Raw genomic sequence first — 20,111 nt, 5'->3', positions numbered from 1 at the left:
CAAACCAATACTGCAGTGCAAGTATGAGGCAGTCTGAATGCCAGTCTCAGTACTGGCACCTCTCTGAACATGCTGTCCAAGTTGAACTGTTTTCTAAAGACTTAATACCTACATTTTTATTGGAAGATTTCTGTAATTTCTTAACCAAATGCAGCAAAGGCACTTTTTGGGGAGATGCTGAACCCAAGAGCATCTAACAGCTAGAAAAGTAAGCTTGAAATTAGATCCTGATGGCACCAAAAAAACCCGCAAATCCACAAACAGCACGGAATAACTAAGCATCCAAATTAATGAACTAAGCTTGAAGACATAAGTAATTTATTAGGAAAGAAACTTATTTAATATTAAATGTTCAATGACAGAGACAATCAAATTTGTAACAGAAATTCAAAGATACTTTATTTCCATTTCTTGTATATCAAGAAGCTAGGAATAGCTTAGTTGTAAAAATGGGATTCATTTTAGTTTGATTCACACAAATACTAAACATTTATTCTTGTGTTTTAAAGTCCAAGAATGAAAACTTGCAATTAAACACTGAGCAAGCCATGTGTTCAGGTTATGTTGGTTTCTTATCTTAAAAAGTCTTAAAGAAAAAAAAAAAGGGATACAGGACTTATATTCTCAGTAGCATATGTGCTATTATCAACACATCTTTCTGAACTCTGGAAGGAAACACCAGTCCTGAATTAAATTTTATAAAAAAAATTCTAACTCAACTTTATATTTTTCTACGCCACTACAGCTTTCTTTCACCTCATTTTAAAGCAGATCTTCAGTTTAAGCTGTCTTCCAATGTCTTCGCAGACTCTTCATGTAGTAGTCCTATAATGCAAAATTTTGGGAGAACAGACGATTAGACAGCATTAGGAGCATTCTGTTTACCATTCCTATACACTGGCCCAGTTGTTAGCTGTCATCTTAACTCTACAAAAACATCACCATTGAACGTGACTGGCTTTAGAAGCAATGATGTAGCATTAATGGTTTAATATCAACATTAAGTGTTTAAGAGTTCCTAGCATACATAATGCCACTACAGTAACAAATTATGTTGCAAGAAGCTCATTTATCAGCTGTCCTCTCCACTGTTAGTTCCTTATTTCAGGAATACAACTAAAGACCTTCTGTAAGAAAGCTATGTCAAGAGTGGGGAAAAAACTTCAAGTTTTCCTTTCAATACAGTATTGTATTGCCTATTGTTTAGCTGCTTCATTTCCCACAAACAGTTTCCAGCATACATTCCTGCCATCAACACTGTCATCATTTGGTGGCATCTGTCTCTGCACATATGCCTTACAAGCCTGTTAGCAGCCATTCCACTGTTCTGTGCTATGGCTGACTGCAAAGTCTCCTACACAGTAGGAAATATTAAGCACATACCTCTTAAAGACTTGAATTGCATTGAAAGTAACAAGGCGAATATTATGTAGTGTTTATTGCATTTTAAACTCTTTAAAGATATCTAATTCTGGGCAGCACTGCATCCCTACACACAGTTGAAAGAAAATTCCATTCTGTTAACATCAGATTTACAGTATTCACACAATACACAAAAAGTCCTTTTCACTAGCTTCAAAATCAAAAACACAACAGTAAGCTTAAAGATTACAGGCAACAGCATTCAAACATGGATGTGGGTAGAGAAAGGAGTACCTGGCATGAGTACCTGCTTAGTTTGACTGAATCCTTGATTTTTAATTTGGCTTTTCATGGGCCGCTCACAACACCAACGCTGTGTGAGGTATGGTAGTCAGCTGCAATAATTCATAAACCCTACACTTCCATCAATCCAATGCTACTGGCTCTCGAGTTACAGAACAAACTGCATTAGAATGCAAGGCAATAAAGCAAAAAAACTAGAAACATCCTTGACAAAGAAATACTAGCAGTTTATATGAAAACAAAGTAGTCCAACATGTGCCTCAAATATTAAGTATTTAAGCAAAAGTTTCTGCTGATGTACCAACACAATATGGACTTAAATACAAAAACAGTTCAACTTTTTTAAAAAAACGATAACAAAATTCCTAAAAATAAAAAAAGGATAATTAATTTTTCTATGGTGACTATATTACAAATATGTCCCAAAGAGGCACACTAATGGGGGCACGAGTCTGCTACAAAATAGCTGAGACAAAACGATGTACCTCAAAATGTTTTGCAGGACTACACTGTCATTTCCTTCAGAAGGTGCTTTAGTTTGTCTTCTTACTTGACTTAGTTCCATCTTCATCTGTGCATACTTACGCTGCACTGTTAAACAGTAACAAAAAGCCCTAATCAAAGTTTGAAATAATGCACTTACCTCTGTCTGATCTGAGGTCATATCAGATCAGTTTTAATTGGACTGAGTGTCACCTTCAGATTTAATGTCTTCATTGGTCCCATTGACCTCATTCTTAGTCTCACTCTCCTTCGAGTCTGTATTTGTGTCTTCACTCTGTTTTTCTCGACTACTGGACTTCATACTACTTTTTTTATCATCAGATCCCCTCTTTTCTGCCATGAAAGAAGACATTGACCATGGATTTCAAAGTAAAAACAAACATTGCACATGTGAGATACATATTGCATACAACATGGGACAATTACTTTCCATAGCAATAACAGTAATACTCAAAAAGTTACAGAAAAAGGCTTCAGACTACCATGCTGGAATGGAGAGGGGACAAAATAAAGGTAAAAGGGGACAGTACAGGCTGGGGGAAGAGGAGAAAGGTCAGACCTCCCAACAGAGGCAGTTACTCAGCTCTCTGTCAAAATACACAAATTGGGGGTAAAGAGGTTAGGCAAATGTGTAATTATGGTGCATGGCTTCCTTACTTATCATGGGACTCTTTTGGTCCCCAAGTTTTCATTTCTGATTGTGGACGGCCTGCTTTGGTTTACAGTTCTCATTAATTATGGTTCTTGGAAGAGAATCAGAAAAGAGTGGTGGGATAATGCTTGACTGCATGATCAAAGAAATTGATACTTGCCAATTAAAAACTAGCAATCCCAAACTATCAAATACTTGGGGAAACAATATTAAGTACTGACAGCTTTGAAGGTGGGGATCCCAGTGACAACCAAGATTAAATTTGAAGCCGCACATTTGTCAGCATTGTTAATTCTCAATTTTATAAAAACAGCAGTCATTTATAAACAACTCATTAAAAGGGCTTGGGGAGACAGCTTGGAGAATATATAAAAAGCACTTTTTTTCAAAGGCAAAGAAACAGCAAGATGTGGGGGAAGGAGCCCACAATTTCATCATGAATTGGGAAGCTCACTGAAGCATTTGCTACAGTAAGAACTCAATAATCTTCAAAGAAGGAAGGAAGCCAGAAGTAAAAACATTTCCATGGGAAGAAAAACATTCAGTATTAGAGCTGCGTGCCTCATCTGTAAATTCAGTATTTGCAAATTTAATAAAAATACCAATTCCTGCTGTATTATTTCACACCATAATATTCAACTCTTGATCAGTAAAGACACTTTGGAGAGAAAAAAAAAATCCAAAAAAACCAACCTCTCAGATGTCATCATACAGAACAACATTCACGCTCTTTTTTCTGATTATTCCCTGCTATCCGGGCAATCAAAATAAGTAATATAAATAGATAGATATATCCCCAACACAGGAGCACACAGATCGAACACTCTGAAAAAGCTATTTTAAATAATGTTATCACCTAGACTGGCATAACACACTTTTATATTCCAGGAAACAAAGCAAGAAATTAAGCTTTAAAAGAACAGCAACATCCCAACTTCTTTGTTTTATAACACACTACCAAAGCATAGGGTAAAGCCCTCACAGAGCAATGAGGGCAACTGCCTAATGACCACCAGTAGTGAGGATTCACCTGCAGCAGCACATCCAGTGCAGGGTGCTTGCAGAAAGCACACGGCAACGTCACCCAGCTCACTGAAGGACTAAGTCAGTTTGGCTCTGTCTGCCCTCGGTTTGGCAACTCCGCAGGTAGATTGCACTCTAACTAACCTTGTTAAAAAGTCTTCTTTTTGTGTCTTAAAGGTATCTCCGGTGCACACGTGGATCCACTGAGGAATAGTAGTCTTGTTTCCCCGCAGAGGACTAGTAGTCAGTCCAATAATCTTATCTTCTGTCCTATGTAGATATGGTAGATCTTAATAGCCCTATGGATGTGCAGTGTGCAGGGTTTTGTTCTGTCTTGTTTGTGTCTTGAATGTGGTCAGGAAGGATAATTGTGTTTAAGGTTAAAAAAAAACTATTAAACTGTGGTATGAAAGATCAAACTCTTCTAAAAATTTTAGTATTAAAACAGGTTTACCATAGCAAACCTCCGGTTTGCCAAGCAGAACTGAAAAAGTGTATTCAACAAATAGTCCAATAACTGAACTTTTCAACCCCTAGAGCATCTGCAAGAAGGTTAAGTTCCTCCACTGTATTTTTAATCAGTAAGAGTTCTCTCTTTAAAAGCACATAAAACTAGTTTGCTGTTGAAACTGGGTGTATTATTTCAGCTGTGATCCATTAGGTACAATCACATAATATTGACTTTGCTTCATGATTAAACACATGAACATTTTTCTGATTGAGTTTGTGCAGGCAACTGAGAATGTGTTTTGTGAGAATTCTCATCACAACAAAGTGAATTGCTTTATTGTTCAGAAAATGCAAAATCAGTCAAACATAATATCCAGTATTACTGAGGTGTTCTAGCAGTATTTGCTGAGGTTTAATCACTAACATTAAAACATGATCGTAATTATTTTTATATAAGTATCAGAATCCAGATTAGGGAAGATAGAGAGCCAAGCCAAAGTGGTCTAGAGGCCCATTCCAGTATTAGCCCTTCATAAAATGAAGGTACTTGGAGAATAATTTTCCTTTTATTACAACCCCCAATTTATTCCATCTGCTCTGAAGTTTGTTTACTTGAACAGTAGCTGCATTCTACTGGCTCATATTAAGCTAATGCTCAGCTGGTGTTTATGGCTGGTGGCTCCTTCCTTTAGCAAAGATATCCCTGACTCAAAATCTGAGTCACAAATCAAGTGCCCCCATTTTTACACATGCTTTTTTCTTGCAACCTTGGTTGCTTGTCTTCTACAGTATCTTAGTGAACAAGAAGCCAGGACTTCTGAATTTTCAAAGTGTGGCACTAATTTAATATGCAATTGTAGGCAAGTCTTGGGCAACTATGCCTTGGGGTTTTTTTGTGTTAATATTCGTGTTTATAAAGCAGTCTGAGATTTCCAGATGAAAGGGCACTACCCATGAGCAGTTACAGCCTTTGCTGCTTACTTTTACAACTGCAGATCAGTGGTGGCTATAAAGAGAAGTAGATTCTGAAGCTATTAGTATTAAGATTTAACTTTTAAGTTACTGTTGTGCAAAAGCCACACACCTCAAATACATGAATCTTTAAAGCTTTCTTCTTAACTACCTATCTACAGTGCCACACTGCAAATATGAGGATGCAATTGTGCTTACAGCTTCAGCACAGAAATTCAGTGTTTCCTTATTAAATTTGTTTTTTTCCTTCCTCCCCTCCTCTTTTTTATTTTTTCTGTGAAAAGATTTTCCCAACAAAGGGAAAACCACAAACTTCTTCAGCATTACAGTCCTGCTGTAAGGCCTATTTGTGTTTTTACAAATGTCAGGATGGCACAATCAAAAAAAGTAATTGATTTTCCCAGGTGGGATTTTCATCGCAGCTCATAGCATCACCTCACTGTTCTCATTTCTGGTGGAAGAAAGTAGCAAGCAGCAAATAAAACAGCCAGCAAGGAAATCAGTCAAGTCAAAACTAAAAATACTTGAGATGCTGAAGAAAGTTCACTAGCTCCTCTATTTATGGGAAGATTAAGAAAAGAACTGAAAAGCTCAAAACCAGACCAAATTTGAATAAATAAGAAAACAGTTATTTATATGCATAGATACACACATTCAGAAGAACAGGACATTCTTGACCAAGTACCAGAAATCTGTTCATAAAGCAGGCAAAAAAGGCACAGTATCAGGTAGGAATAGTAACAAATGGACAGATAGGCTACAACACTGAATCTGAGTTTAAAGCCTACACATCATTTCCACTGCCAACAAGCAAGCAGCAAAACCCACTCTCTTACAGGGCAAAGGAAAATGAGAGAAGAATCAATACTTAAGGTGTCCCACAGTATAAACCAGAATAATTGAAACAGTCCAAGGAAGTCAGGGAAGAGAAATACATGAAGCATTACCAACATTTTGGCAACCAATCCACTGGATAAATATGGAGAAGGGTCAAGCAGACAGGCCTATGCAACCCAGAAACATGCACAGAGCACCTTTCATTCCAGAGAACCTCAAAAGTACCTTAGAAACACAATTGTTTCATCCATTACTGATGATCAGCCCATGAAGTGGGGTGGCTGTTTCGGACTGGCCATTAGTCAGCTCCCCACCAGAGCCAGAAGTATTACGTTCCTACAGAAGTTCCAAAAGACTTTTAAAGGGGGAAATTTAGCAATAACAGTGAATTAGTATCTTCTCACAAAATGTGAATCTGCAGTGTTCTCACTGTAGCTCTTTGTAATCCTACTTAAAGTAAAGCTTCTGAGTTCCAGCCTCTGGTGAAGCAGTGAGTCACCATCAATGCTGTGGTACACGGCATGTACAGCTATAAAACCATTCCAAGGACTAGCACAGCTTTCTGTTGAGACTCACCTGAATACTGACAAAGCAAAACTCACTTCGTTTAAACAACAAACAAAAAAAAAAAACCAAACCAAAAAACAAGGGAGAAAGGTCGGGGGAAGAGCAGAAGACGGGGGAGAAGGCATAAATTGTCATTTAGAGCATCAGAGATTCTGCAATATTTATCTTGGACTACATTTACAGATTGGGAAAAAAACTTAAAAGCACTGTTAAAAGGGTAATAAAGGTAACATGATAGTGTTGAGAAGTAATAGATGGTACAGGTGAGAAGCCAGGTACCAATCTCCCACTAAACATGTACCTGCAAAGGGTAATTGCAAATATCCACTAAGAGTAGGAATATAAGACATTCACTCTTAGGAAATGATGATTACAGGCTTATGTTTTTATAAAGGTAAGCAGGTCTTAAAATATATAAAAATGCTTGCACACTTCATCTGCAGACAAAGCGCAGCAGGTAGGAGAAGGACACTGGGGTGTAGGTATGCACACGTGCAGTAACCGTAACTGTAAAGAACAAAATACTTCAAATTGTTTACAGCAACACACAGAGCTTTCAGAACCAGGTCTGATTTGGTACTAAGAACTTTCAGTCACTCACTGAGAGGCTAACAGCTTTTGAGACTCTAAGAAAATATTAGTTTCAGAACTTGCTAAGAACTCAGTCTTTATACAAACATACCTTTTTCTTTTGACTTCCTGTCTTGTTCTCTCTCTCTGCTTTTGCTTCTGTGCTTGTAGGATTTCCGATCCCGGCTTTTTGACCGTCTCCTGTCCCTGCTGCGAGACCTGTGTTTCCTTTCTGATCTATCATGGCTTCTGCTTCTTCTCCGGTCACGACTCCTTAACATTCAGAGAAAATTTTAAAAACGTAAATCTCAGCTGCTATTCTCTAACTCGGAATATGAAACAATAAAACAGTAGCATTTTCTAATACAGTGATTATCTGCAGAAACCAAATCTTAACATATTGTACGTAAATATTTCCCAGTACCTAAGAGCTGGCATCATTGCCCTCTTCATTTACTGAAACACTTAACTACACCGCTTAAAAGTATCTACCACCATGAAATAAAGACCAACTGAAGGAAGAAACAAGACCCTATTCTTTGGGAGCATTCTTTGTCTGCTGAAAGCTCCCTCATACAGCCACTTCTACCACAAAGGTGTCATCTTCCAAAAATGGAGAGGAGAGAGTGACACTCAGCAAAAACTTGCTTATCCTTAGAACCAATAAAGTGTGTCTTCACTTAAGAAGCAAGACCTAAGTGAAGCTAACACATCAGTGATGGGACCCAGGCTGACAGATCAAGTCCCCGTAAGACTTTTACCTTTTAGAAAGTTATGTGAAAATACTTAAGAGACACACAGTCACACATGCACATACCTGCTTCGCCTTCTTTCTCTGCTTCTTGACCTTTTGTGGTCTCGTGAGCGGCTGCACCTCCTGTCAGATGTCCTGCTTGAATGCCTGCTTCGTGAGCGGCTCCTTTTACGTCTCTCTCTGTCACGAGCCCTCTCTTTTTCCTTTTCTTCCTCTTCACGTCGTCTCTTCCTTTCCCGCTCTTCTCTTTCTCGCTCCCTCTCTTTCTCTCTCTCTTCCCGTTCTAGCTTCTCCTTTTTCAACCTTTCATCACGGTCAGGCTCTTCTGTTCTTTTTCGTAACTTTTCCTTAAAAAACAAGTTCACAAGAAGAAATGAAGATTACTCAAGATACTTAAGCTTGTAAGTTCTGAGGATGTAAAAGCCTAAGCTTCTAAAAAATTTCAGTGTTATTTTCCAAACAAAGAACAGTGCTTCCTAAAATCCTTTGTCTTGCAGAACTTTTTTTTGTTTGTCACTCTCACAAGAATAGAGGCCACACTACATTTCTTTAAAAAGGCCATAAAAATTTCCACCTTAATCGACATCTTTGCTTATATCTAATGTCACAACAAATTACATCAGTGAAAGCTTAGTGCAGGATTCCATTCCTTGGAGTGTTTCACTCTCCTGAGAAAATCCACTGGGCAGCCTTTTATATACGTTAGGAAGCCTCCAAGCATTTTTCATTTCAATAACTGGAGGAAATACTTACTTTTAAATCTTCTACAGTAGCTTTTATTTTGGCATAACCCATATGCTGCTTTCCCATCAAGTGGTCATCTACCCTGGACTGCGCATCTCCTACAATTAAAAAGGCTCCACAAACTTCGCAAACTTCCATTTGTTTTTCTTGGGCTGCAAAGCTCTCAATCGTCTGAAAAAAGAAAAATATTTGATTAGGCGAAAGAAAAGTTTCAGCCAGAAGCCAGTGAAGAGGTTTAGAACTCTATGTTACCGCTGTCAAATCCCAGGTGCTACTGAAAGCTGAAATCACATCTGCCAGCTTTATCTTTGGAGCACTGCACCCCAACACAGCAAACAGGGAGAAAAGAGGCCACCTATGCCCGTTCCCACAAGGAAGGAACCCACAAGAAATCACAGAACCATTCCTCAGCGCATTAACATGTACACAGTCACACCTGCAGCCTCCTCGCAGTATCATAAAAATTAAAGGTTTAACATTTTCTTTTAAAGCTTTTTCAGTTTTAAGAGTACTTTGGCATCAATTGAAATGTCAGGAGCTGCAGAACTACCACAGAATATACCTCAAGGAATCAAAAGGCTAGAATACCCCATGAAGAAAAACAAAAAGAAATGCTGGCTTCTATTTAAAAGTACGGTGGTTAAATTAAACCACTGTTTCAACAGACATATGAGAAATACACTGAAATTTCAACATAAACCCAGGTGATTATTGCTGTGCAATGTTCATGAATCATACAGTATGGACATAAACACACTACCTGCAACATTTAAGAGCTCTTAAAAAAATAAAACAAGAATCTCAATTTGAGCATTTCATTAAACACCAAAATAAAATCTTTTAGCTTTAGCTCCTTTTTATTGACAGGAACTTGCTACTTAACACATTCCCTCTGGCTTCTGCAGCTCTCAGAGTCAGATGCCTGTCTCTAGTCACAGCCCTGCCTCAAGGACTTTCTGTAACAGTCACATTGGTAGTTCAGTAAAATTATATTGCAGAGGCTACAGGGCAAAGTTTAACTGAGACCTGAACTAGAGTAAGGTGCAAGCTCTCCTCCAGGACTGCTGGGTGAATAATTCCATAATTTGTGTGCAGGAAGCCCACTCTCAAGGTAGAATGCTTAATCAACACAATGGATTAACACAGCCAAATGTCCTGTTTCTAAGTAATAAATTCTGCACAGACCTTGCATGCCTTCAGTGGAAGGACAAGGTTATTCAGAATGTACTGTGCATGAAATTTTGATATGTCTCACAGAACTATAAACACATTACTTACTGAAGTCGTAGACCTCAGCAGCTCTCTCTCTTCCTTCAACTGTTCAACGAGTTTCATCATTCCTTGTGCTTCTTCCACCTTTCCTTCTGACCCTAGTTCTTCAATCTAAAAGGCAATAAAAAAATTAGAAGTTTAATTTTTGATCAAGTAACAGAAGTAAGAGATCTCTCTTATGTGGGTTAAAAAACTCTCACCTGTTGAAGCAGTACATCAATTTTGTCAGTTAACACCTGAATCTTCTCTTCATTTTTACCAGTAGGTCCTGCTCCCTGCAAACAGTACAAGAGTGAGTTGGGGTTATTTTTCTTTCCTTGTTGGTTTTTTTTTTCTTTTATTAAACCAGCTAAACACACAAATGTATGCCTTCTCATATTCCAGAGACACTTTGGGAATAACCTCCCCCTGCCTCTTCTCCTACGAGAAGCTACTAATAATAGTCTAGTCTAACATAAAACACTCCTCAAACACCATTTACTCCACCCTTGCTAAGTCTAGTCACACTAATTCCTCCCGAATCAACAGAAATGTTCAAGGTCCTGGCCCATAGAAGGTAAAAAAAGTGAATTCAAAGTCCTAATTTTAAGCTCTGACACTCCCATGCACCTATTACATATCTTTGCAGACATTCAAGTATGACTTAGAAGTTCTGTGGGCTTTGAAATTCGATTTCTGAGCGTAAAATGCAAAAAGAACCTTACTTCAAAGATGTATTTGTTAGCAGTGTCCTTTCTGCAGCCTGCCAGAATACTTACTGCCTCCCTCCCACCTCTGCTCTGCTCCATAAGTGATATCTCTCAACTGGATGCTGCCCACAGCTCCTTCTGAAGCAAGTGGACTTTGCACAGAACAGTGAGGTGGGGCAGCAGAAAGGAGCAAGGCTGTCCTGGCAGTCACAAAATTCACAGAGCACAGGCCACAATCATTGCTCCAAATCCATCAGGGGACAAGATACAGCTTGCTAGTGCAGGGAGGGAGGAATGTGCAACTAGTGGAGAGAAGGTAGACTGAGGTTGTCAGGATAAAGACAACACTTGACAGGTAGAGAACAGATACTTGTTCTGAGAAAACAAGAGATGGCGAGAACAGAGAGGGCTCTTCCTGACTGTGGAGCTGTTGGCTCGTCCATTAGAGCCAGATGTGTGACCTGCTGGCTAACAGATGAAAAATCTTACTGATCAGGAATCTTCTGGATAACAGTAAGTTTTATCTGAATAGATAAGGTCAAGACACCCTGAAGATGCTATGTGCAGGAAAAGCTGCCTCAATGACTCTTGCAGACTCACCCCAGAAGACTGTTGGTTCTGTGACAGTGCCAAACGAGCATGGCCCCTCCGGATCCTGCGCTCCACCTCTGCAAGCAAGCTCTGCAAATAACGCAGGAAGTCTCTCTCATAGCCCACCTTCATAAACCGAGAGCTCTTCTCGTACCTGAGAGAAGATTTTTAAAATGAAAGCTCACATCAATCTGTAAAAGATGAGAACTAAGTAACAAGATACACAGTATTATAAATTCTTGCTCATAGTAGGAGAGTATTATATATTTAAAGAAATAAATTTTTATTTAAACAGGAATTTAAATAAATTCACATAATAAAATAGCAATTAATTTGTAATGTTTGGGTTGCTATTAACAAATGACAAAGATACCAGAAACTCTATCTGCTTTAACATATCCAACAACAAACTTACTGTTTGCGTAGATTTTCATCATGAATTTTTTCACAAGGACCTAAGAAGACAACACAAAAAGCTTAAGTTTGCATTCCTAAATGTTGTATTCATATTCCACCAGCATTTGTTTGTGCACCACAATAGAACAGGACTATAAACATTTAACAAGGACTTGTATGCTTCTGCCTTTCTGCTTCCTTTGCTTGCAGCTGGAAAGATGTATCAAAGAAAAAAAATGGCAATATCATTTAGTAACTATAAAACCAAAAGAGACTCTATATATGAAGTCTTCATAAAAATAGAATTTCCAGATCAAGTTTTACATCAGTCAATACAAACAAACAATGTAATATCCTAAACACCTGGGGCTTTAAAAAATAAAAAAGAACAACAAAAAAATTGCATATGAAGGGTAATTTCATCAGGCACTTTCTGATTTCCAGTGTTCTTTGCAACACACTGGCTACCTAAAACATTGATCTTCAGAGTAAAATTAGGAGGTACGTGCCCTGAGTCCATGAAGGTGGCTGTGTTAAAACTCCCCACCTTCCCCAGACTCTCAAACTCTTCAACAGACTTAGAAATTAACACTAAGACAAAAAGTCTGGTTTTGCTAAGTTACCATCTCCAAGCTACATGCTGTCCATGTACCATCACTTGAAAGCTGCCAGTAATTTAGAGCCAGTCTTCAGAAATAACTATTACAGAAAGTGAGTCTCTAAAGTAAAGCAGCTCAAAAAAGTATACTCACACAAAACCAGGTTAAAACCCTGCCCAGGTAGAATAACCTTAACTAGAAACTGAAACTTGAGCAGGAGAAAAGCACCCCATACCCAGTAATTTAGCTTACACAGTAAGAAAAAAAATTTAAGAGGTTTTTTCACTTAGGCAAAGTAGGATGTGGAATAAATATTACTCTTAGCATACTGTATCACTGGCAACCCTTGAAATGAAAAAGTAAAAAAAATTCAGTGTTTGACAAAGCAATTAACAATAAAAACATAGTTTGCAAACAAAAGCTTAGCTGTAATTACTTTTAAGTGAATAAAAATCTCATGACTTATAAACTTACCTAAATCAGAACGGGTATTTGTAAATAATTCAGCTGGGCAAAAGCCACAAAGGTAGTATTTGCAAACCTGACAGAAAAGAAAGAAACAGGCATCATTTTTTGCCTCTTGAATAGGAAATTTTATGTAATCACTTCTATTTCTAAAATACAGTGATAAAGTTTCTTTTGGACATAGTAGAATTTCTAAAAATTTTACACACCCTCTATTTTGTATTTCTTGGCAGCAGTAAGTGCTACAAGGTGCATCTTGATGACAAAACACCAAAAATCTTACTTTTCCTTGCAAAAGTAATATATCTTAATTTTACCACTAAATATTTAAGATTAAAGGGTCATCAATTTATAGATATCAATATTTAATATTTCCAAAGGAAAGGAATGAAATCAGATTGGACTATTTAATAAAGTTTCAGAGAAATTCCTAACTGTGAAAAGCCACAAGGGCTGAGAACAGCTGCCATGGAAGCATGGAACAAGTTCCTCTGCTTGCCTGGGACAACTTTGCGTTCAGCCTTCACTTCCTCAGAGCTACTGGCATGGAAAACCAGAGCCATTTGCATTCAAACATCAGGTACTGCCCCAAGGACTTCGATGGCAATTAAAAGACTGACAATCATCCAAAAGCTTTCCCACTCCAATGCTTTTACAATTCCCTACCTTAAGAAAGACAGGCAACAAGACATTATATAGCTCTTCAGGCAGAGAAGACACTCATTTTAACCTGGTTTCCTGCCAACTAAAAAGGGTTCAGTTTGTTTCTGCACAGTCTGGTTTTACATTATCAAGTCAGGTTCTTTTTCTGATAACAGAAAAAGACCACCAGTAAGTTCAAAAAACCACAAACCTGTTACTCTAGTCAGAAAATACTTAGCATATGATGGGATAAAACCAGCTTTTGTTAAAAAGATTATTCAACCTCACCCATGAGCATGGGCTTAGCTAGTCAAGTTGGTCAGTTCCTGAAGTTTGTAACACAGAAATATCTCCTGTCTATCCATCAGAACAGCCAAAAGGGCAGATTCAGAAATACTTGCACCCCTAACTTCATAAACAATCCTAAATAATTAAGTTTTCACTAGACCCTTCCCACAGATTTGACTGCCATTAATTAAGGTGTAAATCCGAAACTAGCCTGGACATTCTTCCAGCACCTTCTTTATGTTACACAGTTTCTAATTTTTGGCAAATCTAATAACTGTGACTGCATTACAGCCTAGTTCTAATCCTCTCACATATCCTGTGGACAAAGACTTGCAGTGTCTTATCTCCCAAGATACAGTCTGAAGTATTTTAAGAAATGGGGGTGAGGAGAGAGGCCCCAAACACCACCACCTCACTGAAAAGCCTGTGATACCCATCGATCAAATTAGATTAGCCTGATTTATTTTTCCAAGCTAACTGCCAGACTGCAAATCAGGCTACGGAAGTTACAACTCTACTGACTGCTTTACAGATTACTCAGAAAAACAATCAGGCTTTCTATTAACAAGCCATGGACAAGAAACACAAACAAACAAATCTCTTACTATGTAATTTGAATATGTCTCCCATGATCCAGGTTTGGATACTGGCACCTATCTGAAGCAATTTACCAAGAATAGTTAAGAAAACACACGAAATGACTTTTTCTTCTCAGAAGCAAGGAGAAAGTTACTGGACAAAATCTGGTTTCAGAACCTGCTCTTCTCCGAAAGCTGCAATATCCCTTGTTTTACTACAAAATTGCTTCAAATGAGCAGTTTCTGAGATGGGCTCCTGTACTACTCCATAGAAATGTAATTTCTCTATACATTCTCTTCCATTTTCTCATATTCCCATTTAGGTATAAGGATCAGTGAAAAGGCACTTCCCAAAAAATTTCAGCGATGGACTAGACAATTTCCTAAGACACAGAGAGCACAATAATAACAGTCTGACCATACCATAGTGTAAAAAGGGTTGTACAATATCTTCCATCAACAAAAAAATTAAGCAAACTGGCCTGTAACAGTTTAGAAACTAGTAGCAACAAAACAAGCAAAGGAAAAGTAATTAGAAGTATGATGAACAAAACAAAATGAAACAAAACAAACTCACCCTCAATGAAAACCAGAAAAAATTACAATTATTATAAAACAGCACTACTAGGAAAATCCTCTTTTTATGAACTGATGGTTACAGCCAAAAGTTGCAGTAACCAATACCAAAATAAGAGATTTAAACAGGCCACACACTGTATTAATTATTTATACATTAAAACCTCCAAACAAGCACAAGCCATATCAAACAAACAAAGAAACTCAAACCCAAAATAATGACAAAACCCACACACACCAATAAGCTGCCATAATTTTCTCCTACCAGCTCTAGATGCTGCCACTCTAGCACTAGGATGGCATCAAGTGAATTACCTGACATTTTCTCCTAGGAAGCAGCCTGCAGAGAAATACTCACTTCAGAGTGGTTCAGACCACTGTGGCTGAAGCAATTTTCTTCCCCTCTCATACCTATTTCATTATGCTCTTCAACTGAGTTTGCTTCAACAGGAAAACACAACTTGCTGGAATCCTGCAGAATCTTGCAGGTATCATTCCAGCTCAGCTTCACTGAGCGCAACATTTGTCTTTCCAGGCTGAACACCAGCTGTACTTCCAAACAATTCTAAATAATCAATAGTGAGTGGGCCAAGGAATGGCTGAAGCATCACGGAGCCATTAAAGGACTGAAACAGAACTGAGGCTTATCAGTCACCTCATCCATGGTTTATCAGGCCGCTGCACTAATCGCAAGTAACATGGAAACACATTCCATACATGCAGCAACAGACCAACAGGCAGTTTGGTAGGGATAACTCCCTATGCAGGTAACGAGCATTTATTCCTTTTTGCAGAATTATTCTGACAACTCTGCTAGTGAGAAGGTGCAATAGAGAAGTGTCGCTGTAAAACTGTTGCTGCAGGATAAGACACAGCTTGGGTCTCAAAGCCCTTGAGTTCTCACATTTTGATAAGACACTACAACAGAGGTGCTTGGAACTTTCCACTTCTTCACCACAAATTTGTTAATCCTTGAAATCTCTTGGAGATAGGAAAGTAGAATCCTTTACATCCAAGTCCACTAAGTTAACAGCAAGAATTGCAAATTCAGTTGGAGTCGGGGAAGCAGTTCAAAGCTTTCCCACATAAAGAAGCTACTGACATGTCTATATTGTTAATACTTCTACATTACCATGCTTCTCTTCTGCAAGAACTGTATTTACTGATGGAGAAGTATCTCTCTAACAGTAATGAACAATTACGTAAGCAAATTCCTTTAGGCAGACAATTCCTAGTAAAATGGCTGAGAATAAAATCCAGCAGATTGTGGCTCACACACCAGAAACTAGTAAATTCTTTCTCACAGTCGAGTTCTTTGAATCCATTAAAGCTCACATGCAGCAGACATTTTAAGAGCAATGCCCGCCCACCCAAACCAACATCAGCCCTTCTCCCGAACCTACTCTTAAAGATAAATGTTATTTGAAGAGTATTAGTAATGGAAGGTTAAGTCCTCTCCCTCCATCCCCTGGAGGATTAAGTCCTTAAATTCTACCTAGATACAAAGCAATTTAGGTCGCTAGCACTATAAAAGTAAAAGCATAACACATCATAAATAGCTAAAACTATCACATTATACTCTGAATACAAACCTACATTTTGAGAAACTGCATTATCAGAGATGATCGCTTACAGCCATTTGTCTCTACCAGGTCTTCACCCCTCTCCACTTTCTGAAAACCCTGAGTTTGCCTTGAAGAAGCAGCACAATTTCAAACCTTACAGCAGCACAGGCAGCCTATGCCGGGCTGTCTTGTGCTACAGAACAGCCTCAGAACTCTTATGCAATCGCTGTTTCCATAAGAACTTGCTTTGTGCAGGTGGCGTATTAAAGCAGGAAGGTGTGAATCAATAAAGACATATACTTTGTCTACACACATGACAGTAAGCAGAAAGACTAAAATACATGATAGTAATAATTTCCTCCTGCACACAAAACAAAGACTTGTTGCCCAAACTAGGACTGATCACCTAAGGACATGCCATCATGCTGAAATATACCACAAGTGGGATTCCAATTTTTAAAGATTAAAGGCTTTAATCATGTCAAAGTTTTAAAGTAAGAACTTAAGCTCTACAAAAGCTCTTAAAATATATGATCAACGTTTCATTGGCACTGCAAATACATCACACTGAGCTATCACACCCTCTGCTTCCACACCTTCCACTCCCGTCTTGTATTTCACTGCACCTTCCAGTTTCTGATAGCCACATGGATGCAATCTCCAAATGATAAGCAAAATACAGATGAGCTTCTTGTGATAATCTTCCACATTCAAAACTGATGAAATGTGACACAAAATCCTACACTTTGGGATCAGTACAACATGCTGGCATTGAGCAGGTTGCATGATGATCTATGTCTAATCTCAGAAGAAATTACATTAGCACATGTATTTCACCTGAAAAGTAGCACAGCAGTCAGGCAGAGGAATGAAATGTTACTATTTGAAATTTACTATTTGAAATGCAGATGCATTTCCTGTCTTTTAAAACCTGTCAGCACTGCAAATTTAATCGTTAGGTGACAAAGAAAGTCAAACTGAAACACGTGTTGAACAGCAGTAATTGTTGGGTTTTATGAACTCATCAGTTGACTATAGGAACCTAGGAAAACATTCCTTGCAGAAAGGATTTAGTATTTAGTCTCAAATAAAAGCAGAAGCAGAGCAAACAGCAGTTCCTGCAGGACTGAAGGCTCAACCCTAAGCCTTTAACTTTCCCAGTGCTCTCACCTTCTGAACTGTCAGAAGACTGAGAAGGAGAGACAAGGCCCTGTTTCTAAAACAACAGCTTAGAGACAGAGTCCTTTGGCTGTAGTCGAACTCTTCAGCCTGAAGTTGTAAGTGAAAAAAAAATTGAAAATATTCTGTGATTTGCTCATTTGAAGATGAAGACAGTAATCTGAATTTATTAAAAGCGAATGATGGGGGAAAAAAAAAACAAACTGAAGAAAAAAAGTCTTTCTCACCTTAATGAATAAACCAAACCAATAATCCCCTTATCTGTTGTTCTACCTGGACCAACATGGCTCAAGCCATTCACCTCATATTTAATATATTTCATGTAACTCCTCCTTATTTCAAATTCACATTCAAAGGAAAATATCTAACTGAACACCTGTACTATTTTCTTAATAAAGTAAGTCTAGAAACACATAAGGTCATGAAAACTTCCTGAACTCACCATTTTCTCCTGACGTGCACTGCTTAACTATAGAGCAGAATTTTTCAAGGGAGGGAATTGTTCCTCACACTTGAAAAAACTACTGTAAGATAGGCATTGGTCCTTATTCATGCAAATTCAACCAATTCAAACAAATTCAAACAAGTGTTATCCTCCTTTATAATGACCTAGATCCCATATAAAAACATGAAATCATGTCTTTGATTAAGATGCAATTTAGAACAGCCAAACCCAAGCATTTCTCCCTCCTCCCAATTAAACATCCCAAGCAAATGCTAAGGGAGGGAGGAGCTAAATGCTCTGTGCAGCTTAAACCACAGAAATTCCTATCACTTACGTGATAAATTACTGTAACTGTGACACTTTCTTTTAACATATGCCATAATTAAATGTATCACGAACGGGGAGAAAATAAAATTTAAAAACTAATCAGTGTTCATCTGTCCCAAAGTATACAGCTACGGGAACTTTGTAGCTACCACTGAGTTTTCCTGAAGTAACTTACAATTCAACTACGATGGCCAAAACTAAGTCATCATTCATTAAAGCTCAACCAGTGGAGAAACCTCAAATAATAATAACAACAACAATAACAACAACAACGTTCTCTTGTTTGGGCTACTTACTGCAGAAAATGAATGAACACCACGTTAGCAAAAGTATGTAAATACTGCTAAACAACAGTCTTGTCTAGGTTAGTGTCCTTCCCCCCCCCCCCCCCCGCCCTCCAAGGAGACTCCTCTGAGTGAGGAAATATGGAAAGAATCAAGCTTTTCTTAACCACATCCTCACTTTCCAAAGTCTTACGGTTTTTCCTTGTAGTAAAAACCGTAAAACATTTAAGTCGGTACGCGCGTGCCCTTCTGTTTCCTCACCACCCTCAGGAAAAGATCCAGAGACATTTATCTCCCAAACTAGAACATCTGTCTCATCCCCCTTCGCGCAAGCCAACAGCTTCTACTCAGAAGTCCTGAATTCCTTTAACCGCCCCGCCTCCCCGCCTTATTTTTGTGTTTCCCTGCGGGAGATCTCCGCCGCCGCCACCACCGGACCTCTGAAAATTCCCGCTCCCGTTAACGGCGGCCCCGGCGGGCGCAGCCTTCCCCCGCCAACACCCGCACACCGGGGCTGTCCCTCCTGCAGCCCGGCATCTTCCCCCTCGCTGAAGGCTCGGCGCGGTTCCCGCGCACGGCCGGGCCCGGCCCGCCCCAGGCCGCCATGCAGGGCCCAGCGCGGAGAGCCCGACCCGCGCCTCCACAAACCACGCGGAACCCCCGCTCTGGCCAGCACCTCCCCCCTTCCCTTCTCCCCCCTCCACGCGCCTGTCCCCGGCCAAGAGAAGCCGCCCATGCCGCTCCGACAAACCCCCTGCCCCGCGCAGCGTGCGAGAGCAGGGAAGGAGGGAGGAGAGAAGCGGCCCCGCTGCACTCACGCTCTCGTGGTCCCACCGCACGTTGCTGCGCTTTTCATCCGGGGCCAGGTTCCTGTCCCGGCCCATGAGCTCATCGAGGAGCTGGGCGGCCGATATCATCGTGAGCTGCAGGCCGAATCCCCCTCGCCAGACACCGGCTCAGCCACCTCGCCCCGACCGCCCGCGCCGCGCCTGACAGAGACAAAATGGCGGCGGCGGCGGCTGGCCCTGCCCACAATGCACCGCGCGGGCCGAGCGCGCCGCGCTCCGTTCCCTCACGGCCCCTCCGTGCAGCCCGGCCCGGACAGCCGCGGGGCCCGCGGGCAGGAACGGCCGGAGCCGGCAAATACCCGCACGGGGAACGGCCGGAGCCGGCAAATATCCGCACGGGGAACGGCCACTGCCGCCTGTGGCTCCGCGTGAGGGGCAGCGGGTGCCATACAGACGGTGTCCAGCCCAGAGAGATGTCATGACAGATAACGCCCAGCTCCCTGTGGTGTCACTGCAGACGGTAAGCTGTCACGACAGACAGTGTCCAGCCCAGTGCGGGATCAGGGCGCAGGGACACAGCCCAGACACACACAGTGCTGCTGGTCTTGCTGGTCATGGCTGGAGGCTGAGGACACGGGCCTGGGCACAGCTGAAGCACTATCATGGTCCCCTCTGCACCCTGGCAGAAG

At 40.0% G+C, this 20,111-nt stretch overlaps 1 protein-coding gene across 3 annotated transcripts; it reads right to left on the bottom strand.

Moving 5' to 3' along the window:
- Nucleotides 1-363: 363 nt before the first annotated feature.
- LUC7L3 (LUC7 like 3 pre-mRNA splicing factor) lies at nt 364-19,653 on the bottom strand. Of its 3 annotated transcripts, XM_082294129.1 has the most exons (12): nt 19,453-19,653; nt 12,760-12,826; nt 11,706-11,745; nt 11,300-11,444; nt 10,211-10,285; nt 10,017-10,121; nt 8,748-8,909; nt 8,058-8,341; nt 7,353-7,513; nt 2,362-2,502; nt 2,151-2,256; nt 364-825 (listed from the first exon to the last, which is right to left on the bottom strand). In XM_082294129.1, exons 1-12 carry the CDS (start codon nt 19,549-19,551, stop codon nt 813-815), a joined length of 1,398 nt encoding a protein of 465 aa, XP_082150255.1. In that variant the 5' UTR covers nt 19,552-19,653; the 3' UTR covers nt 364-812. The 3 variants fall into 3 exon arrangements, with proteins under 3 accessions (XP_082150255.1, XP_082150256.1, XP_082150254.1); XM_082294130.1 differs by lacking the exon at nt 2,151-2,256 and having other exon boundaries at nt 2,309-2,502; XM_082294128.1 differs by having other exon boundaries at nt 364-2,256.
- Between the last annotated feature and the right edge of the window lie 458 nt (nt 19,654-20,111).

This window comes from Coloeus monedula, assembly GCF_965178545.1.
Source record: "Coloeus monedula genome assembly, chromosome: 19".
NCBI lineage: Eukaryota > Metazoa > Chordata > Aves > Passeriformes > Corvidae > Coloeus > Coloeus monedula.
Note: the sequence above shows the minus strand (reverse complement) of the source record. Positions and strands in the feature narration are given on the sequence as shown.